Source organism: Trichomonas vaginalis, chromosome III, assembly GCF_026262505.1.
Source record: "Trichomonas vaginalis G3 chromosome III, whole genome shotgun sequence".
Taxonomy (NCBI): domain Eukaryota; phylum Parabasalia; order Trichomonadida; family Trichomonadidae; genus Trichomonas; species Trichomonas vaginalis.
In genome coordinates, this window is record NC_067205.1 from 993,544 (window position 1) to 1,008,820 (window position 15,277).

General features: G+C 36.7%; 14 protein-coding genes and 1 pseudogene across 15 annotated transcripts, besides 1 other annotated feature; 6 read left to right on the forward strand and 9 right to left on the reverse strand.

The window, feature by feature from the left end:
- Position 1: 1 nt before the first annotated feature.
- TVAGG3_0617500 (uncharacterized protein) lies at positions 2–850 on the reverse strand (the record flags this gene model as incomplete). Its single annotated transcript, XM_051240224.1, has 1 exon — positions 2–850. The coding sequence occupies one exon, from the start codon at positions 848–850 to the stop codon at positions 2–4; it is 849 nt and encodes a 282-aa protein (XP_051086811.1).
- A 138-nt stretch (positions 851–988) lies between these two features.
- Positions 989–15,277: part of a mobile genetic element that runs on past the window's edge.
- On the forward strand, positions 3,544–3,699 carry TVAGG3_0617520 (uncharacterized protein; the record flags this gene model as incomplete). Its single annotated transcript, XM_051240225.1, has 1 exon — positions 3,544–3,699. The coding sequence occupies one exon, from the start codon at positions 3,544–3,546 to the stop codon at positions 3,697–3,699; it is 156 nt and encodes a 51-aa protein (XP_051086812.1).
- TVAGG3_0617530 (uncharacterized protein) lies at positions 3,719–4,286 on the forward strand (the record flags this gene model as incomplete). Its single annotated transcript, XM_051240226.1, has 1 exon — positions 3,719–4,286. A coding segment is annotated over one exon (568 nt), but the record flags the coding sequence as incomplete, so codon positions are not given.
- TVAGG3_0617540 (DNA/RNA polymerases family) lies at positions 4,890–6,073 on the forward strand (the record flags this gene model as incomplete). Its single annotated transcript, XM_051240227.1, has 1 exon — positions 4,890–6,073. A coding segment is annotated over one exon (1,184 nt), but the record flags the coding sequence as incomplete, so codon positions are not given.
- On the reverse strand, positions 6,924–8,225 carry TVAGG3_0617550 (annotated as a pseudogene). The gene has a single exon. A coding segment is annotated over exon 1 (1,302 nt).
- TVAGG3_0617560 (uncharacterized protein) lies at positions 8,249–8,617 on the reverse strand (the record flags this gene model as incomplete). The annotated part of the gene is made up of 1 exon (XM_051240228.1): positions 8,249–8,617. The coding sequence occupies one exon, from the start codon at positions 8,615–8,617 to the stop codon at positions 8,249–8,251; it is 369 nt and encodes a 122-aa protein (XP_051086815.1).
- Positions 8,645–9,019, reverse strand: TVAGG3_0617570 (uncharacterized protein; the record flags this gene model as incomplete). Its single annotated transcript, XM_051240229.1, has 1 exon — positions 8,645–9,019. The coding sequence occupies one exon, from the start codon at positions 9,017–9,019 to the stop codon at positions 8,645–8,647; it is 375 nt and encodes a 124-aa protein (XP_051086816.1).
- On the forward strand, positions 9,370–9,978 carry TVAGG3_0617580 (uncharacterized protein; the record flags this gene model as incomplete). The annotated part of the gene is made up of 1 exon (XM_051240230.1): positions 9,370–9,978. The coding sequence occupies one exon, from the start codon at positions 9,370–9,372 to the stop codon at positions 9,976–9,978; it is 609 nt and encodes a 202-aa protein (XP_051086817.1).
- TVAGG3_0617590 (uncharacterized protein) lies at positions 10,007–10,207 on the reverse strand (the record flags this gene model as incomplete). Its single annotated transcript, XM_051240231.1, has 1 exon — positions 10,007–10,207. One exon carries the CDS (start codon positions 10,205–10,207, stop codon positions 10,007–10,009), a length of 201 nt encoding a protein of 66 aa, XP_051086818.1.
- On the forward strand, positions 10,808–11,414 carry TVAGG3_0617600 (organellar and viral DNA polymerase type B; the record flags this gene model as incomplete). The annotated part of the gene is made up of 1 exon (XM_051240232.1): positions 10,808–11,414. A coding segment is annotated over one exon (607 nt), but the record flags the coding sequence as incomplete, so codon positions are not given.
- TVAGG3_0617610 (protein of unknown function, DUF4106 family) lies at positions 12,002–12,283 on the reverse strand (the record flags this gene model as incomplete). The annotated part of the gene is made up of 1 exon (XM_051240233.1): positions 12,002–12,283. One exon carries the CDS (start codon positions 12,281–12,283, stop codon positions 12,002–12,004), a length of 282 nt encoding a protein of 93 aa, XP_051086820.1.
- TVAGG3_0617620 (protein of unknown function, DUF4106 family) lies at positions 12,321–12,874 on the reverse strand (the record flags this gene model as incomplete). The annotated part of the gene is made up of 1 exon (XM_051240234.1): positions 12,321–12,874. A coding segment is annotated over one exon (554 nt), but the record flags the coding sequence as incomplete, so codon positions are not given.
- On the forward strand, positions 12,911–13,381 carry TVAGG3_0617630 (uncharacterized protein; the record flags this gene model as incomplete). The annotated part of the gene is made up of 1 exon (XM_051240235.1): positions 12,911–13,381. One exon carries the CDS (start codon positions 12,911–12,913, stop codon positions 13,379–13,381), a length of 471 nt encoding a protein of 156 aa, XP_051086822.1.
- Positions 13,398–13,673, reverse strand: TVAGG3_0617640 (protein of unknown function, DUF4108 family; the record flags this gene model as incomplete). Its single annotated transcript, XM_051240236.1, has 1 exon — positions 13,398–13,673. A coding segment is annotated over one exon (276 nt), but the record flags the coding sequence as incomplete, so codon positions are not given.
- On the reverse strand, positions 14,599–15,088 carry TVAGG3_0617650 (uncharacterized protein; the record flags this gene model as incomplete). The annotated part of the gene is made up of 1 exon (XM_051240237.1): positions 14,599–15,088. A coding segment is annotated over one exon (490 nt), but the record flags the coding sequence as incomplete, so codon positions are not given.

The following is a 15,277-nucleotide window of genomic DNA, read 5'->3' on the forward strand; positions in this document are numbered from 1 at the left end:
ATTATATTTTTACCGTTCGATAGTAGTTGTATATGAAACTAAGTTCTAAGTAAAACGCATGGTATAATGGAATTATTCTCTTTCTTCCATCTGTTGTAAACCATACTTGAAAGTCTGAAATACTTCCACTTGGTGGTTCATATAGCTTTGTAGGTTTTTCGTAAAAGTCATTTGCCAAGCATAAAAAAGAGTTTTGGGCGCCAGAAAATGAAGCATGAACTATAATAGCAGCTGGGTCGAAAACATCTTTAAATAAATATGGTTCATCTCTTGCATATCGACTGTAAATATTTGCTAAAGGAAGTTCGACTTTCTGATTTAACATTCTTTGCAAATAATACCATGACATTGCAGTGAATTCTGTATATATTTGTTCGTCTTTCTTTGGATTGTCTTCGTAGATTTGAAATGACACTTGTGAATTTTGTTTGTCATATACAATTCTCACATAAAGTGTGCTCTCGGTATTTGCATATTCATCAGCATATTTTGCATAACATGAATTTATTTTATCTTCTATATTTTTTAACGCAGTCTGTAGAGAAGATGAAAGGTCAACTTGTATTAGCTCAATTTCTTCCCACATTTTTCGTTTCCCTTCAGATATATAATCTATATGAAACCTTACAATAAATGGAAAACTTTTATCTTCTACAGACACAAACTTCATTCTACGAAAGCCAATAGCTTTTGTGACAGATGGGTCTCTTAGCCATCTTAATGGGTAGTCAAAACGATAGCCTTCATGCTTTACGGTCTCTGTCTCAAACTTTTGACCGACATTCGTAAAAAGTTCATCTAATGGTTTAGTTGTAGCAACTCTTGAATTTTCTTTTTCTATTGAAAGCATATTTTATCTAGAATAAAAATGTCAAATGAAACAGCGTCTATGAGAGAAATACAACACAACCGACAACTCATTATGCAAGCTCTAAATAAGAACACAACAAACTTTTCAAACTATTCTAAGATATCTGAGTCATTGAAAGAAGGAAACTTAAAACTGACGATAAACCCAATGACAGACGAGTTTCTGTTTCAAGACAATAAGAACCATACTGTCTGTATAAATCCAACAAAAAGAACTTTAAACGAGAAACCTATAGATGAACTTCTTTTGAAAGCAGATATTGACAACAAAGCTGACAAAGAGTATGTCATTGAAAAAGTTCAAGAAGAACATGACAGAGCAGATGCAACATATGCAACAAAAGAGGATGTTGAAAAGAAAGCTGACAAAGAGTATGTTGACGATGAGTTAGCATATCTGGCTAGTGGGTTAGTGAAGAAGGCAGATAAGGAATATGTGGATGAAAAAGACAATGAAATTATAAAAAGGGTTGAATGGTACCATGAACGGACATCGAAGATTTTAGAAGGTAAAGCCAATACAGGGTGGGTTTCAGGATGTTTAGACCTTAAAGCCGACAAAGAAACTGTAGATATGTTGACACAAACGGTTTCAAGTCATACCAGAGGTTTAATGGAAGATGGACAACAGTTGAAAGAGCTTGAGAAAGGTGTTACAGAGTTAAGGAATACAAAAGCAGACTCGACATGGATAAAAGGATATGTAGATGCAACAAAAGAACGTATTTTCGCATGGACAGAAGGAACATACCCACAAAAATATCATAGACATAGCATCTCTGACGTAAATGAACTTGAAGAAAAGTTATATAAAAAAGCAGACAAAACAGAGCTTCAAACATTAAAGACAGAAATACTTCAAACAGTATATCCTATAGGTTCTATTTATACGTCAATGAACTCTACCAGACCAGAAGTAGTACTTGGTTTTGGAACTTGGACTCAAATAGTCGACAGGTTTTTGTATTGTGCAAACTCTTCAAAGGAAACAGGTGGAAGTAAAACGATTTCAGGTGAAAACTTACCTGCACACAGTCACTACATAAATTTAACTACAGCTGAAGCAGGTTGGCATAAGCATAGATATTGGGATTGGCAGGAATGACAAAAGGTAAAGGATATGATGTTAAAGACGACGTTAAGTTTGCTATAAATTGTTACTGGGTGACACTCAGGGAGGAGGAAGCCATACACATCGCGTTTCAGGATATACGCAAACAACGGGACAAAGTAAAGACTACATGCCACCTTACATGACAGTTTACGCATGGTATAGAAATGCTTAGTCGTCATTTTCAACTTCTTTAGCATATTCGTCAGGAGTTGTCTTATATTTGTTAGGAACTGTCTTTGAAAGTATACCACCTTGAACTTTGACAAGTTTGAAACGAGGTCTGACAATAGTAGTTTTATCTTCTGCTTGCAGTCTGTACATTTTGCCATGTTTGCCTAAAACTTCATAATATTCTCTTGTATACTTTCTTCTATTTTTACGAACACGAATGCGAGTACCTGTCGAGTTCCCATTGTTGTCATAGTCAATAGTATTTTCATATGGGTCGCGTTTAGGTATTTCTATTTTTACTTTGTCACCTTTCTTAAGTTTGAAGCCTGGCATTCTTTCTTGTTTGTCTCTTTTGACTAAACTATTAAATATATAGTCTTTCTCTAAGTCGGGTTGTTTTTCATTTCTTCGGGGAGTGGTTTCCCAAACCTTTTTGTTTACGGCTATTGTAAATATTTAAAACTTGTCTCATCTTTGCCATGGAGAAGTGTCTATATTTGTCGTCATATGACATTTCATCTACCTCACCACCTTGTGGTTGGTTTAAGTCTCTTAAGATTTTTATACAACTGTCAATGACACCAAGAGCAGAATGGTTTTGGTCGACAATGAAATATTGGTTTACATTTTTTGAACGCAGATAGTTTTTAATATCGTCTGATTTGAAAGAACTTTCACAGTCAGATGTCAGTTTTGTTGGATGGTATTTGTCAACGAATATTGTCAAAGCAGTTTTCACATCTAAAATATTTTTGGACTGTAATGGTATGGCTTCACAGTATCTTGTGTTTTGACCGACAAATATTAGCCAGTATGGTGGTCCATCTTCTCTATACCTCGGAATGTTTTCCAAGATATCCATAAACCAAGCATTTGGTGTTGAACTAAAGATTTTTATCATGAGTGCTTTCTTTGTTGCTTAGAAACATAGGGGTCCTTGTTTGGATTCGTCATTTTTTACCCTAAGAAATGGGTTTATTTGGCGCATTAGCAGGAGTTGCATCCAGATTTTTGCCCGCAGTGGGAACAATAGCCAGAGGTGCATTTGGAATTGGAAGGAAGATTTTGAGTACATTAGGTATACTTAAAGAGAAAGCACAACCTATTATACAAACTGTACAGAAAGGTTGGGAGTAGCACGAGATGCAGCAAATCTTATTCCAAATCCTGAAACAAGAGGAAAAGTTCAAGGATGGATGGACAATGTAGGAAGACAAGCAGGAAACTACTATAACAAAGCAAATGACTACTATAACCAAGCAGGACACTATATGGACCAAGGTGAAAGATTCTTTAACAGAGGATATAACCATGCACAACAGTGGGTAAACAACAACCAACCGCAACCGCCTCAAACGTGGGGAATGTAAATTTTTTACTGAGATGAAATGAACAATACAGCATTGAGACAAATGGGTTCAAGATGGATTTGTCGACTTCCAGCAGTTACACAACCACGTGTTTGTCAAGTTCTTCCTATACCTCAGGAAGTTTTAGACCGACTTAAAAAACCTAAACAACCAGTTGAAAACAAACCAAACTAAAATTTTTTACTGAGATGAAATGACCGAAGAAGTTGAAACGGTAGATTTGACACCACAAACAAAAAGTTCAGAACCATTGTCAAAACCTGTCAAAGAACTTACAGATGAAGAGAAAAATTCAATAATAGAAAGTGCCAGGTCTGGAAATACAAACCCTAACTATAAAGTCACTTTTCATAGAAATGGAACGGCTAGTATCTCAAAAAAGAAACAGACTCTCACAAATAAAATATTGAAGTCTGAAGGAGCTTTCGAGACAACAGATGGAAAAGTTTACTTCACTGACCAACAGTTCATTATAGAACATCTCATTGACTTAGAGTCGAAATATTCTAAACTTTACAACAAACACAAAAAGTTGAAAGGAAAACAAAAACAAATGGCATATGATATTTATGAAGATGTTGACGACACAACCATACCTGCAAGTGAGGTAAAGTCAGAGGAACCGAAAAGTGACGAAAAACCGATAGAAGAAGAAAAACCAAAAACTGAAGATAAACCAAAACCAAAGTTTAAGTCAACCTTCATTAGCTGGTATGGGTTGGCGTCAAAGACTTATGGCAGCCGGTGGTTATGTAAAGTAAAGAAAAAAATATTTTTTTATTTTTATAAAAATGCCCCCATATAGAATGGATAGAAAATCTGCTAGAATAAAAGCAGAGTTAGAAAGATATGGTTGGAAAGTTTCGAAGAAGTTTAAATATAGGAAGGGAAAGCCAATAAAAGTCTATGACAAACTGTCTGGTCTTCGCTACGAGATGGACTTAGAAACAGCACGCGCAAATTATCCAAACAGACTAGAGAGGTTAGAAGAAGAACGTCTTATGGACATGCCTTTCGATGTTAGTGAACCTCAAGTTGAAGGACACGACGGCTTTGCCAGATTCTACTGGAAACATGACGAACAATTGCATCCTTTGAGAAGGAAAAAAGGAAAAGGTGAAGACAAACATGCTCCCATGGAAAGAACAAGATATGCATATGAAAAGTACCGTGAAGTTAGAAGTCAAATTACATCTGGTCGAACCTTTACAGTAAACTTTGACGAAGGAAAGAACAAAGAAGGCTTCATGGGTGTACTTGCTGCCATACAAGACGGAAATAAGAAAGGATACAATCTCAGACTAACCGTAACAGATTTGGACGGTCACATTTACTATGCACATGGCAATGTCACAACAGCTGCAATGCTTCTTGACGCTTTCAAGACTACAAAGAGAGAACAAATGGTTGACTCCGACTCAGACATTTTGAATGCAATTGAAGGAATTGCAAGTGTCAAGTTCGAATGGTACCAACCTAACCCTCAAGCAGTCAGACAACATGCTGGATACTTCCCGTTCATAAATAAGTCTGACATTGACTTGACAAGGTATGGAATTTACAATTCAATTGAAACAATTGTCAATGAACCTTGCATTCTTACATGTCTCAGGAACTCTGGTCTTGTTTCAGAAGAGAAGATGAAGTATCTTGAGTCATGTGTGAAGACAAGGTACATTCTCAGAGGTCAATTGGCAAAAATTGCACCGTTGGCAAATGTCAATATCCGAGTCAACATACCTACAGCTAAAGGTTCTTCACATGACGACTATGTTGTTGACAAAGACTTACCATGGTTGAAGATTGTAATTGTCCACAACCACTTCATGTTGAACGAAAGTCTTACAAACCCATTGTTCGGAAAAGGCAAGTGCAACATTGTCAGAGCTGTAAACATTCTTTTCGAGAAAGGTTTGTTGGAACCAATTCCAGATGACAAGCTGACAGAAACTTTTGTACCAAAAGACGAAACAAACTTTTCATTGTTAGCAAGACCAAAAGTTGTTCCAGACAAAGTTCTAGCACAAAAGAAGTACACAGTTCCAAAAGGAGTTGGATTGTTCGGATACCAACCTGAACCAGAAGAACTTCCAATGAGGTTGCAAGAACTTCAAGATGCTATAAACAAACTTCCATTGAGACATCCAATTGACGTCAAATTGTATTGGAGAGCATCTGAGTTAGGTCAGAAGGTTTTATATGAAACAGGTTGCTTCGACGATGTTTATGAGATAGCAGGCGAAGTTTCTCAGAAGATAAGAGACTCACTTGAATTTCCACGAACTGGACCCATTGGTTGCGACAAGTTCGACTCAGATGAAAAGATATACTATGTCGACCTTAACGCTGCGTACATGAGGTTCGTCCAATATATCCCGACTGGAATTCCAAACGAAGATGGTGAGTTCCCAGGAAGGAACTATACAGTTGGAAAAGTCATACAACAACTGTATGATATTAGGAAAGCTTCAAACCCCAAACTTGCAATGACACTCAAATTGCTTATGAATTCGACATGGGGATATTCCATTAAGAAACCTCAAGAGATGAAGAGTAAACATTATGAGAAGGTCGACAACTTTGTTGAAAGGTTTCTCCTTTTGTTTTGAAGTACGAATTCACTCAAGGTCAAAGTGGCTTAGTAACCACATTAAAACCTATTGTCGAACATTGGTCTTACCCTCAGTTCGCAAAGGCAGTCCTTGACAACTACAACAAATTCTTCTCCGAAGTCAAATCCAAAGTGAAGGTTTACTATGAGAACATTGACGCACTCATGACGAACGAAGAAGGCTATAACAAACTCATTGAAATGGGAATGGTCGGTGAAAAGATGGGTCAATTCAAATTGGACAAAATTTTCACCGAAGTTCATGTCCTCTCCAAGCGTAAGTACTGGGGCATACTTGAAGACGGCACAGAAATAAAACATTGCATGAAATAAAAAATTTTTATTCGAATTTGAATCGGACAGGTCGAGTTACACCATTCTTGGTCTCAAACTCATATATAACCTGTTTGTTTGTATTTTCGTCGACTATGGCACGAGACACGAACATTGACCAAACGGACAAAAAGTGTCATTTCAGATGGTCCCGCAGCCAATCGCATTCGAGCACTTCGAAGAAGCCTTACGTTCCAAGGGAGAGGGTGTCTGGTGCAAGGCAGAGGTCATGAACTCTACGAGCAGTACATCCTCAATGCCTGGGAGGACAAATCGTCCTTGGATTGGCAATTCTACCAACTCCTCTGGGACGACCTCCTACGCAACTGGGATGACGAAAGAGTCCAATTCAGAGGTCGGGAACTAATTGTCCAAATTACCTTAATTTAACCCACTTAATACTAAACACCTAAATTTACTCGGGGTTTCCCCCTAAAATAAAATTTTTTTACTCTTAGAACCACTCGAGGTTCTCCTTACGGTTGTTGAGCTTGTCACCGTCAATGTGTCTGACCCTCGTCTTCTTGTCTGGATTTGGAACCCATTGAATTGCGACAAGCTTGCCCATGGAGATTGAACCGCGATTCCGAAGGTTAAGGTTCAAGTGTCCCAAGTTGTTGAGGACTGGGGTAAGAACCTTGCCTGTCTCCTTGTTGCGGATTTTGTATGGGTAGGGTTGGGAAATTTCGTAAGTGTCATCGGCAACAAGGGTTGCCCAATTCCTCTTCTTCGTGTTTCTCTTCTTCATCTTCTTCCTCTTCTTCCTCTTCTTCTCGACAATTCCTTCTTCAATCTGTGTTCACGAATTACGGTGTTGGAGGTTCTGTCCTTTCGAGTACCTTCCAGATGGCGTCTATCTCTTCGAAGAAACGGTAGATGAGTCTGGCAAGGTCTCGTTCTCTCTCGCGTAAATGTGCAAGGTTTCCGTGAAATCGTTCAGGCGTTTTCTCATTGGAAGCTTGGTTCATGAGGACATCGGTTTTGAGATTGGTCATCTCTGTCATAAGACTACTTTGGAGAGTCTTCGGTGTTTGTCAGATGAGCTTTCAAATTCAAAATTTGAATTTGAACTGGGCGCTTGTCTGGCAACATTGAAAGGACATCTGCCATTGTGTTCGGCTTCGGTGCTTGTTCGGACATCGAAAAAATGAAGTGGTTTGAGAATGACGGTTTTACTTCAAAAAGCTTGTTATGACGGTTAAGTCATACAACAAGTTTAAATAATATCTTGTTCTTTCTTCTGAACGTTTGTTGTCTCTTCGATAAAAGTTTCGAACATGAGAACCAAAAAACGTTTTTTGAGATTGCGGAAGAGTTCAGGCAAACGTTCATATTCTGGATATGTTGGGAGCAGTTCAAAACATCTGAGCTGACTTTCGGACAAAATTGGGACAATGTCAGAAAATTCATCTTTGGTCGGACTGCTTGAAGGTAAGTCCCTTACATGTAAGTAGCTCTGGTAAAGTCTTCTCATCTCTGCTAACTTCTGGAGTATAGCTTCGTAATTTAAGAGTTTTAATTTTAATTGTCTTATTCCACTCTTTACTTCTAAACGGTAAGTATCCATGAGGTCAAGAGTAGCTTTGGTAGCTTTAAGTGGAGCTATCTGTTCCTTGACTTGTGCAATTTTGGTTGCAATTGTGGTTTGAGCTCCTTCAAGTTCGCCGTCTATGTCGTTCTCAACACCTTCAACCATAGCTTGAAACTCTTCATCGGTCCATTGAGTTTGGTGTGGGACGAATTTAACTTGCTTCATTCAAAAAAGAAAAAAAAATGTTTTTACTCAAAGCGTGCCATATAGATGGCTATAAGAAACTTACCAGAAGGCTTCTTCTTCACATGAGTCTTCGGCAACTTGAGAGTTCTTGTTGGAGTTCTTGTTGGAGTTCTTGTTGGAGTTCTTGTTGGAGTTCTTGTTGGAGTTCTTGTTGGAGTTCTTGTTGGAGTTCTTGGGGGAGGTGGCTCTGGAATTTCAATTCTCTCTCGAGCGCAACAACAGATGTCAGAATAACATTCCCCACTGTCCTTCTTGCCACCATAAATTGTGTATTGACCGAACTTGCATTTGCAGGAAGACCTGTCAATACAAGGTTCACAGTTGAAATAGTTGTACTCATACCTGGTGAGTACGAGTGTGAGTAAAAACATAAAAAAAGTGAAGTTAAAATGAGATGTTTACTGAACTGGCTGAAGAATTGGTTGGATGTCGCCTTCTGAGGTTATGAAGAACGGCTGTCCAGAGTAGTGAAGTAGTGCTCTGAGAATTTGTGTAATTCGTGGAATTGGGCTCTCACGATATGGAAGTAGTATCCAAGGACGTTTCATGAAGAACTTCAAGAGGGCTTCTTTCTTCACATCCTTAATATCATCGAATGCAGTGCCTTCTGGAACTTGAATTGCAACACCTGTTTCAATTTCCAACTTTAAGACACTATTCTTGGACAACCAGAAGCCAATGGACTTGCTTGGTTTGCACTTGCTGAGATATTCCTTCACGGTTTCATTTACCTCAATTAGATAAATTGCTTCGTCTAAGGGGTCAAGCTCCATACTGAGTCAGTACAATGTTGTACTTTTTCAAGACAATGTTGTACTTTTTCAAGACAATGTTGTACTTTTTCAAGACAATGTTGTACTTTTTCAAGACAATGTTGTACTTTTTCAAGACAATGTTGTACTTTTTCAGAACAATGTCTCTCAAATTTGAGTACAGCTGTACTTTTTCAGAACAATGTTGTACTTTTTCAGAACAATGTTGTACTTTTTCAAGACAATGTTGTACTTTTTCAGAACAATGTTGTACTTTTTCAAGACAATGTTGTACTTTTTCAAGACAATGTTGTACTTTTTCAAGACAATATTATATTGTTTCAGAACAAAGACGGTTAAGCCACAAACGAATGTCCGACGTCCCACCTACTGAACCCGTTCCACAGCCAGAAGAACAGCATGCTCCAGCACCACAACAGTCTCCTCAGCAACCTCAGTTCCAGCAAGTCCCTCCGAATTACTACCAATTTCCACCTCAAGGTTACTACCCACCACAAGGCTTTCCAAACTACCCACCACAAGGCTTTCCAAACTACCCTCCTCAACCCATGCCTTACTTCCCTAACCCTTGGATGTTCATGTCAAACCCTCCACCCCAATTCCAATCTCAATCCCAATCGAAGAGAGACCAAGAGTTCGAAGAAGGTCTGAACCGTTTACGCAAAGAGTATGCCACAGCCCCTATGGAAGATGACAGGCTTTCAGTCTCTTCCCTAAGGTCGACCAATTCGACTCGTACCACAGATTCGGTTCGTGACCGTGAAGACTACCTCAAGCAGTCTGAGAGACTCTTCATCTTACAGCCATTTACAGTTGGAGCTCTCAAGAACATGCGCAATTACGAAGGTCAAACACCAGCTGGAGACCGCAAAACAGACGTACTCGCAAGAGCAGTCCAACTGGTCAAGACAAAGACTGAGATAGTCGACTTCATTCTTGCAGCTTGCCCATACAAGTAAAAAAATAAACAATTACGAATTAAACTTTTTACTCTTTCTTTTCTGAGTTGTTTAGAGCTGGTTTCTCTTGTAGGAACCTTTCGTACTCTTCCATGGTCATGTAATTGCGAATTTGGTACGCAATTCCAGGTTCGTTGTTTTTGAACCTTACGTATGTAACGCTTCCATCCTCCTCAGGGAAGTAAGCTGCTAACATCTGACCAAGTTTTCTCGGTGACTCGGAGCTCATAAAAATGTCACTTTTTAAACGTTAAGTTTTTAGTCTTATTTTACCCTTTGTTTACCCTTTGTTTGTCAAGGTAGTATTGGAGTGCAATTTCTCCAAATTCTCTGTGTCGGAGTTCTTCAGCATTTTCCAAGGTGTACCTGGAGAACTCAAAGAAGTTGTCAAGAACATACTGCCATGCTGCTCTTCTGAGTTCGTCGGTATTTTGGAAGTGTTGCACCTTCGAGTCTTCGGACATGAAAAAATAACACTTTTTCTATTAAACCGTTTACAATTTGAATTTTGTTGCTGAATTCAGCAAAAATATATTTTAGGGTAGATGGGTATATCTAACCTCTTTTCTAACCTCTTTTCTACCCTCTTGAATTTTCATGAATTTTATACAGAAAATGCTTGTTTTGAGGTCGAGCCACTTTTGGCTCCACCGTATTCTTTCAACCAAAACTCATGAATTCAGCAAAAATATAATTTAGGGTAGAAGGTTAGATATAACCTCTTTTCTAACCTCTTTTCTACCCTCTTGAATTTGTCATGAGTTTTCCCGAAATAAAAAATAAAGTTGGTTTTTTTAAAAAAATATTTTTTTATTTTTATTGTAAGAACATGTTAGCAACAACAGCACCAAACTCGTTAGTCATGAACCCAACTTCAATGTTAGTAGAGATGAAAAGCTTCATTCCTTCTTCATATACTTTCGAAACAAAAATCCAGAAGATAAAGCAAGAACTTTTAACAAGTACTTTGGACTGTTGTGCGAAAGATGAAACAAATGAACAGTATCTTTATGACATGCAGGACCTCATCGACCATTTACCCAAATTGCCTGAAATCCAGCAACAAAAGCTTACTATTCCAGAATTCGATGAAATAGAAGTCAAAGCAACTGACTCAGTAGAAATAAAGAAGTTCATACGAAAGGTTAACTATGAGTTTCTTGGATTTCATTGCAACCACAAAGTCATGGACAAAGATTGCGATATGGTATATAAGAACATCTCTGACATATACAAATCTGGGGAGTTTAAGACCTACGACAACTTTGTTTCGTTAGTTGCAAAATGTGTATGGCAGATAAGAGATAAAGATAGAAGAGGTAAGATATGGAATGAACAGATAAAACCCGCAACTTTTGAGTTAAAGAGAGCAATTGACGCCTTAGTCATACTAGCAGGTAAGATTTCAATGTACAATGCTAAAATGAACCCACAATGTTCAAAATGTAAAGCAGCAATGAGGAAATATAACTACTCCGTCAAAGAGATAGAACGTATGAGAAACGACTATGCTGACTTAAAGAGGGAGGCAGAGAAACCAGCAGAAGATAAAATGGACATGTTGACATTTCTAAACAAAAACTATCCAACAGCTGACGATTTCCTTCTTTCAGATGTCAAGAAGAAGTATAAAGAAACCTTCGGCATTGTTAAAACATTCGATGTACTGACAGAAGAAATAGAAGCTACGAAATTGTTTAGAATTTCACGAATTCACAATGTTTACCATGTAAAACGCTTATAAAATAACTGGGGTAGAAATGAGGTTAGATATCGGGTTAGATATACCCATCTACCCTAAAATATATTTTTGCTGAATTCTGAGTAAAATTCTGAGTAAAATGACATATGGAACACGTACTTTTTCAGTAAGGACATATGGGGTAGAAATGAGGGTAGAAAACGGGGTAGATATACCCATCTACCCTAAAATATATTTTTATTGAATTCCGTATGAAAATCGTGAAAAATAACAGAGTATTTTGACAACTTCAAACAAGCAGAGTAAATGAACCATTTATTTTTATTGACTTTTTACAATTTGAACTTTGTTTGCGTAGATATGAATTCTGAAAGAAGTATGAGGGTCTTGTATGACTTTGTACTTCTCCCATAGTTCATGTCTGTCAAACTTACCTGCCATGGACTCTTTCATAAGTTCCATGAAATCGTCTTCGGACAATCCAGGGAAAAGTATGATGTCAGTAAGTATTCTTTTAACATCCTTACTTAAACTCTTTGCTGTCTGTACACAAATGACAACTGAGATGTTAAAGTGTCTGAGCTTCTTAAGAATTCGACACATATCTTGTTCTCTGTTCTTTAACAAAGGATGAGAAGCAAAGTCATCTAAAATAAGAAGACATCTATGAGGGTAAGTCTTCCAATCGTAAGATTGCAATTTCTTCGAAATGTATTCTATCTCTTTCTGTTTGTTTCTGAAGTGTTTCTTCTCTAATATTCTCTGCATTTCCTCATTTGGGTCTTTAAACTTAGAATTTATATACTCATTTATAGCATTATACTTCAAAACTCTTCTTTGGTACTTCTTTATCCAATCTAACAACTCAGTATCCTTTATACATACTAACTTAGACTTCTTTATAATATCTTTGAACGAATTGACGGTTTGGTCAAATTGACCAGAAGTACTACAAATGACTACTAACTCATAGAATGGGTTCTTCTCATCTAGTTCTTGTTGTTGTGCAGCCATTTTAAGATAAGTGAAAGTCTTACCCGACCCAGGTGGTGCAATTAGACCTGTTATACCATTCTGAGCAAATAAGAACTTGTCATGTATAGGTTTTATCTGAGCATTTTCTAACTTCCTCTTGTTCTTGTTTAAAACATTCTCAAATTTCTTGTCAATGTCAGCAAACTTTTTTTCTAACATATTTTTAGAAAAATTAAAATTTTTATCTTTTAGAAAATGTCTAGCGATTTCGCTATCTATATTCGAGACAAACTTTTTGACTCTAAAACTTCTGTCGACCATAAAATCTTACATAGTGTAAACAAGAAAGGTGAATTTGTTCTAAAGTTCTGTTTCTGGGAATATGACAAGAACCATAAAACATTACAAAGAGCAGTCTTAAAATTTGTCAATGACAGACTTGTTGACAGAGATGACGCCGATTGGAAAGATGAAGTCCAACAAAAGTTCTTAGAATGCAAAGAAGACACATGCGCTGTTCTTGAAGATGAAATAGAAAACAGAATAGAAGAGCTATTAAAGGACAAAGAACTTTTACATAAATATGGTTGCGCCAAATTTGACATAACTCCACCAGAAAAGAAGAAGAAGAGAGAAAAGAAAGAAAAGAAAGTAGAAGAAAAGAAAGTAGAAGAAGAGAAGAAAGAACCAGAGCCAGTTCCAGAGAAAAAGAAATTTGACATGTAAAAATAAAATTTTATTTTTAGAACATTTCTGGGTCAATGTCAATGTTCTCTTCCTCTTTAGGAGCAAACACTGGCTTAGACTCTAAAATCTTTTTACCCAATTTACCTTGAACTTCAACTATCTTAGACTCATAATATTCATAGTCGTCTGCTTTCTTTGGTTCATAAGGTATAACAAGTTTGTATGCTTTGCCTTCTTTAAGGTTTGAGAACTTTCTGTCAAAATTTTCTTTGACTGCTAACAAACCTTCTATGTCTAAGTCTTCAAATTTCGCACCATTTTTAGTCACAATAGCAAACTTAACTGGTTCGATGTTCCAAACTTTGTCAAATGTAGACTTTTCAAAATGGTAGAAGTAAACATTCAAATATATGAATGGGTCTAGTTCTTCTTTGACTTCTGTCATGTACTTGTTGACTGAAATATATTTCGTCATCTTTTCTATCGGATAAAAAAATATTTTTTTTTAAATTTACTCAGAAAAATTTTTCTTTGTATATACGCCGTTCTGTATGTCTAAAAGATTTTTGACATTTGCCAAGAATGTACGTTTAGAAGCTGCCATATAACCATACTCTTGACAATATTGTTTATATGAATCGTACAATGACCTTTCATCTAAACACTCAAAGTTAGTCTCATCTATAAACAGTTCATAAACACTCTTGTTTGCTTCTAACAATGTTTGTCTCTCTTCGGTATGTGGAATTTGTCTTGGATTGAACTTTGAAATATCTAATGTCATGAAATATGAGAACAAGTGGTTGTAAAAGTCAGATGTCAAAGTTTCTGACAGCGTCAAAATATTCTGTATCTTGCATATGAGAATCTGACGTTCTGACAACTACATATCTTCTGTCAGAACTTTCTAACTTCATCGGAACAACATTGTTTGAAACCATGACGAAGTTTTGCAACATTTTCACAAACTCTTTGGTCTTTATATTTTCTTTCAACAACTCCAACTTTATCTGTTATAAGACTCTTCAAAGCATCCGAGTTTAAAACCTTTGTTGTATCTATACTTTGAAGTTCGTTACATACTATAAGTTTCATATTCTCTATTGAAGAGTTAAATTTACCGCAGATGTTTTCTAAGTTTGTCATATTAGGGTTCGAATAGCCCTCTAACAGTTTGCATAAGATATCTGTAAAGAAAGTGTTCTTACCAGTTCCTTGTTTTCCAATTATAATGAGAGCAGTTTCATTTTTAGCACTTGGATATTGTAAGATGTTTGCAAACCAACATAAGATATACTCATAGACTCTTTCGTTTCCATTGCATATAATTTCTTTGACATGGTCTAACCAAGCTTCTATAATATTTTCTTTCCATTCTACTTGTTCGTATTTATATCCAGTGAAGATAGAATAGAAGTTTGGAGATGGTGTATAGAACTTTATACCACGAACTGAAAAATCTTCTAACTTTGACAATAAGATATCCCAAGCATCTAACATCTTCATGCCAACCTGTACGACTTTTATTTTCTTAAGTTTCTGTCTACATTCTTGTTCTGAAACTATTGTTGCTCTTGGTTTGTTAAAGACAACATCCCATTCTTTCATGACATAACATTCTGGGGCAGAGTCAACATAAATGACTAAACGTTTCAAATTCTCGACTGCTTTGTTATAGTCTCTAAATGGACACATATTTCTGAACGCTTGGAAGTCATAAAAATCTGAAACGTCTATTCTGTACATTTTTATAAAATAAAAAAAAATATTTTTTTTATTCTTGACTTTGTTGTTGCATTTGTTCCATTTGTTGCATTTGTTGTTCTTGAGCTATTTGTTGTTGAAGTTGTTCTTGTAGTACAATACTTTCACCAGTTGCATCTTCCAATTCGAAACTTTCTGCCGTCATTGACAAATACATAGGACATAAAAGTT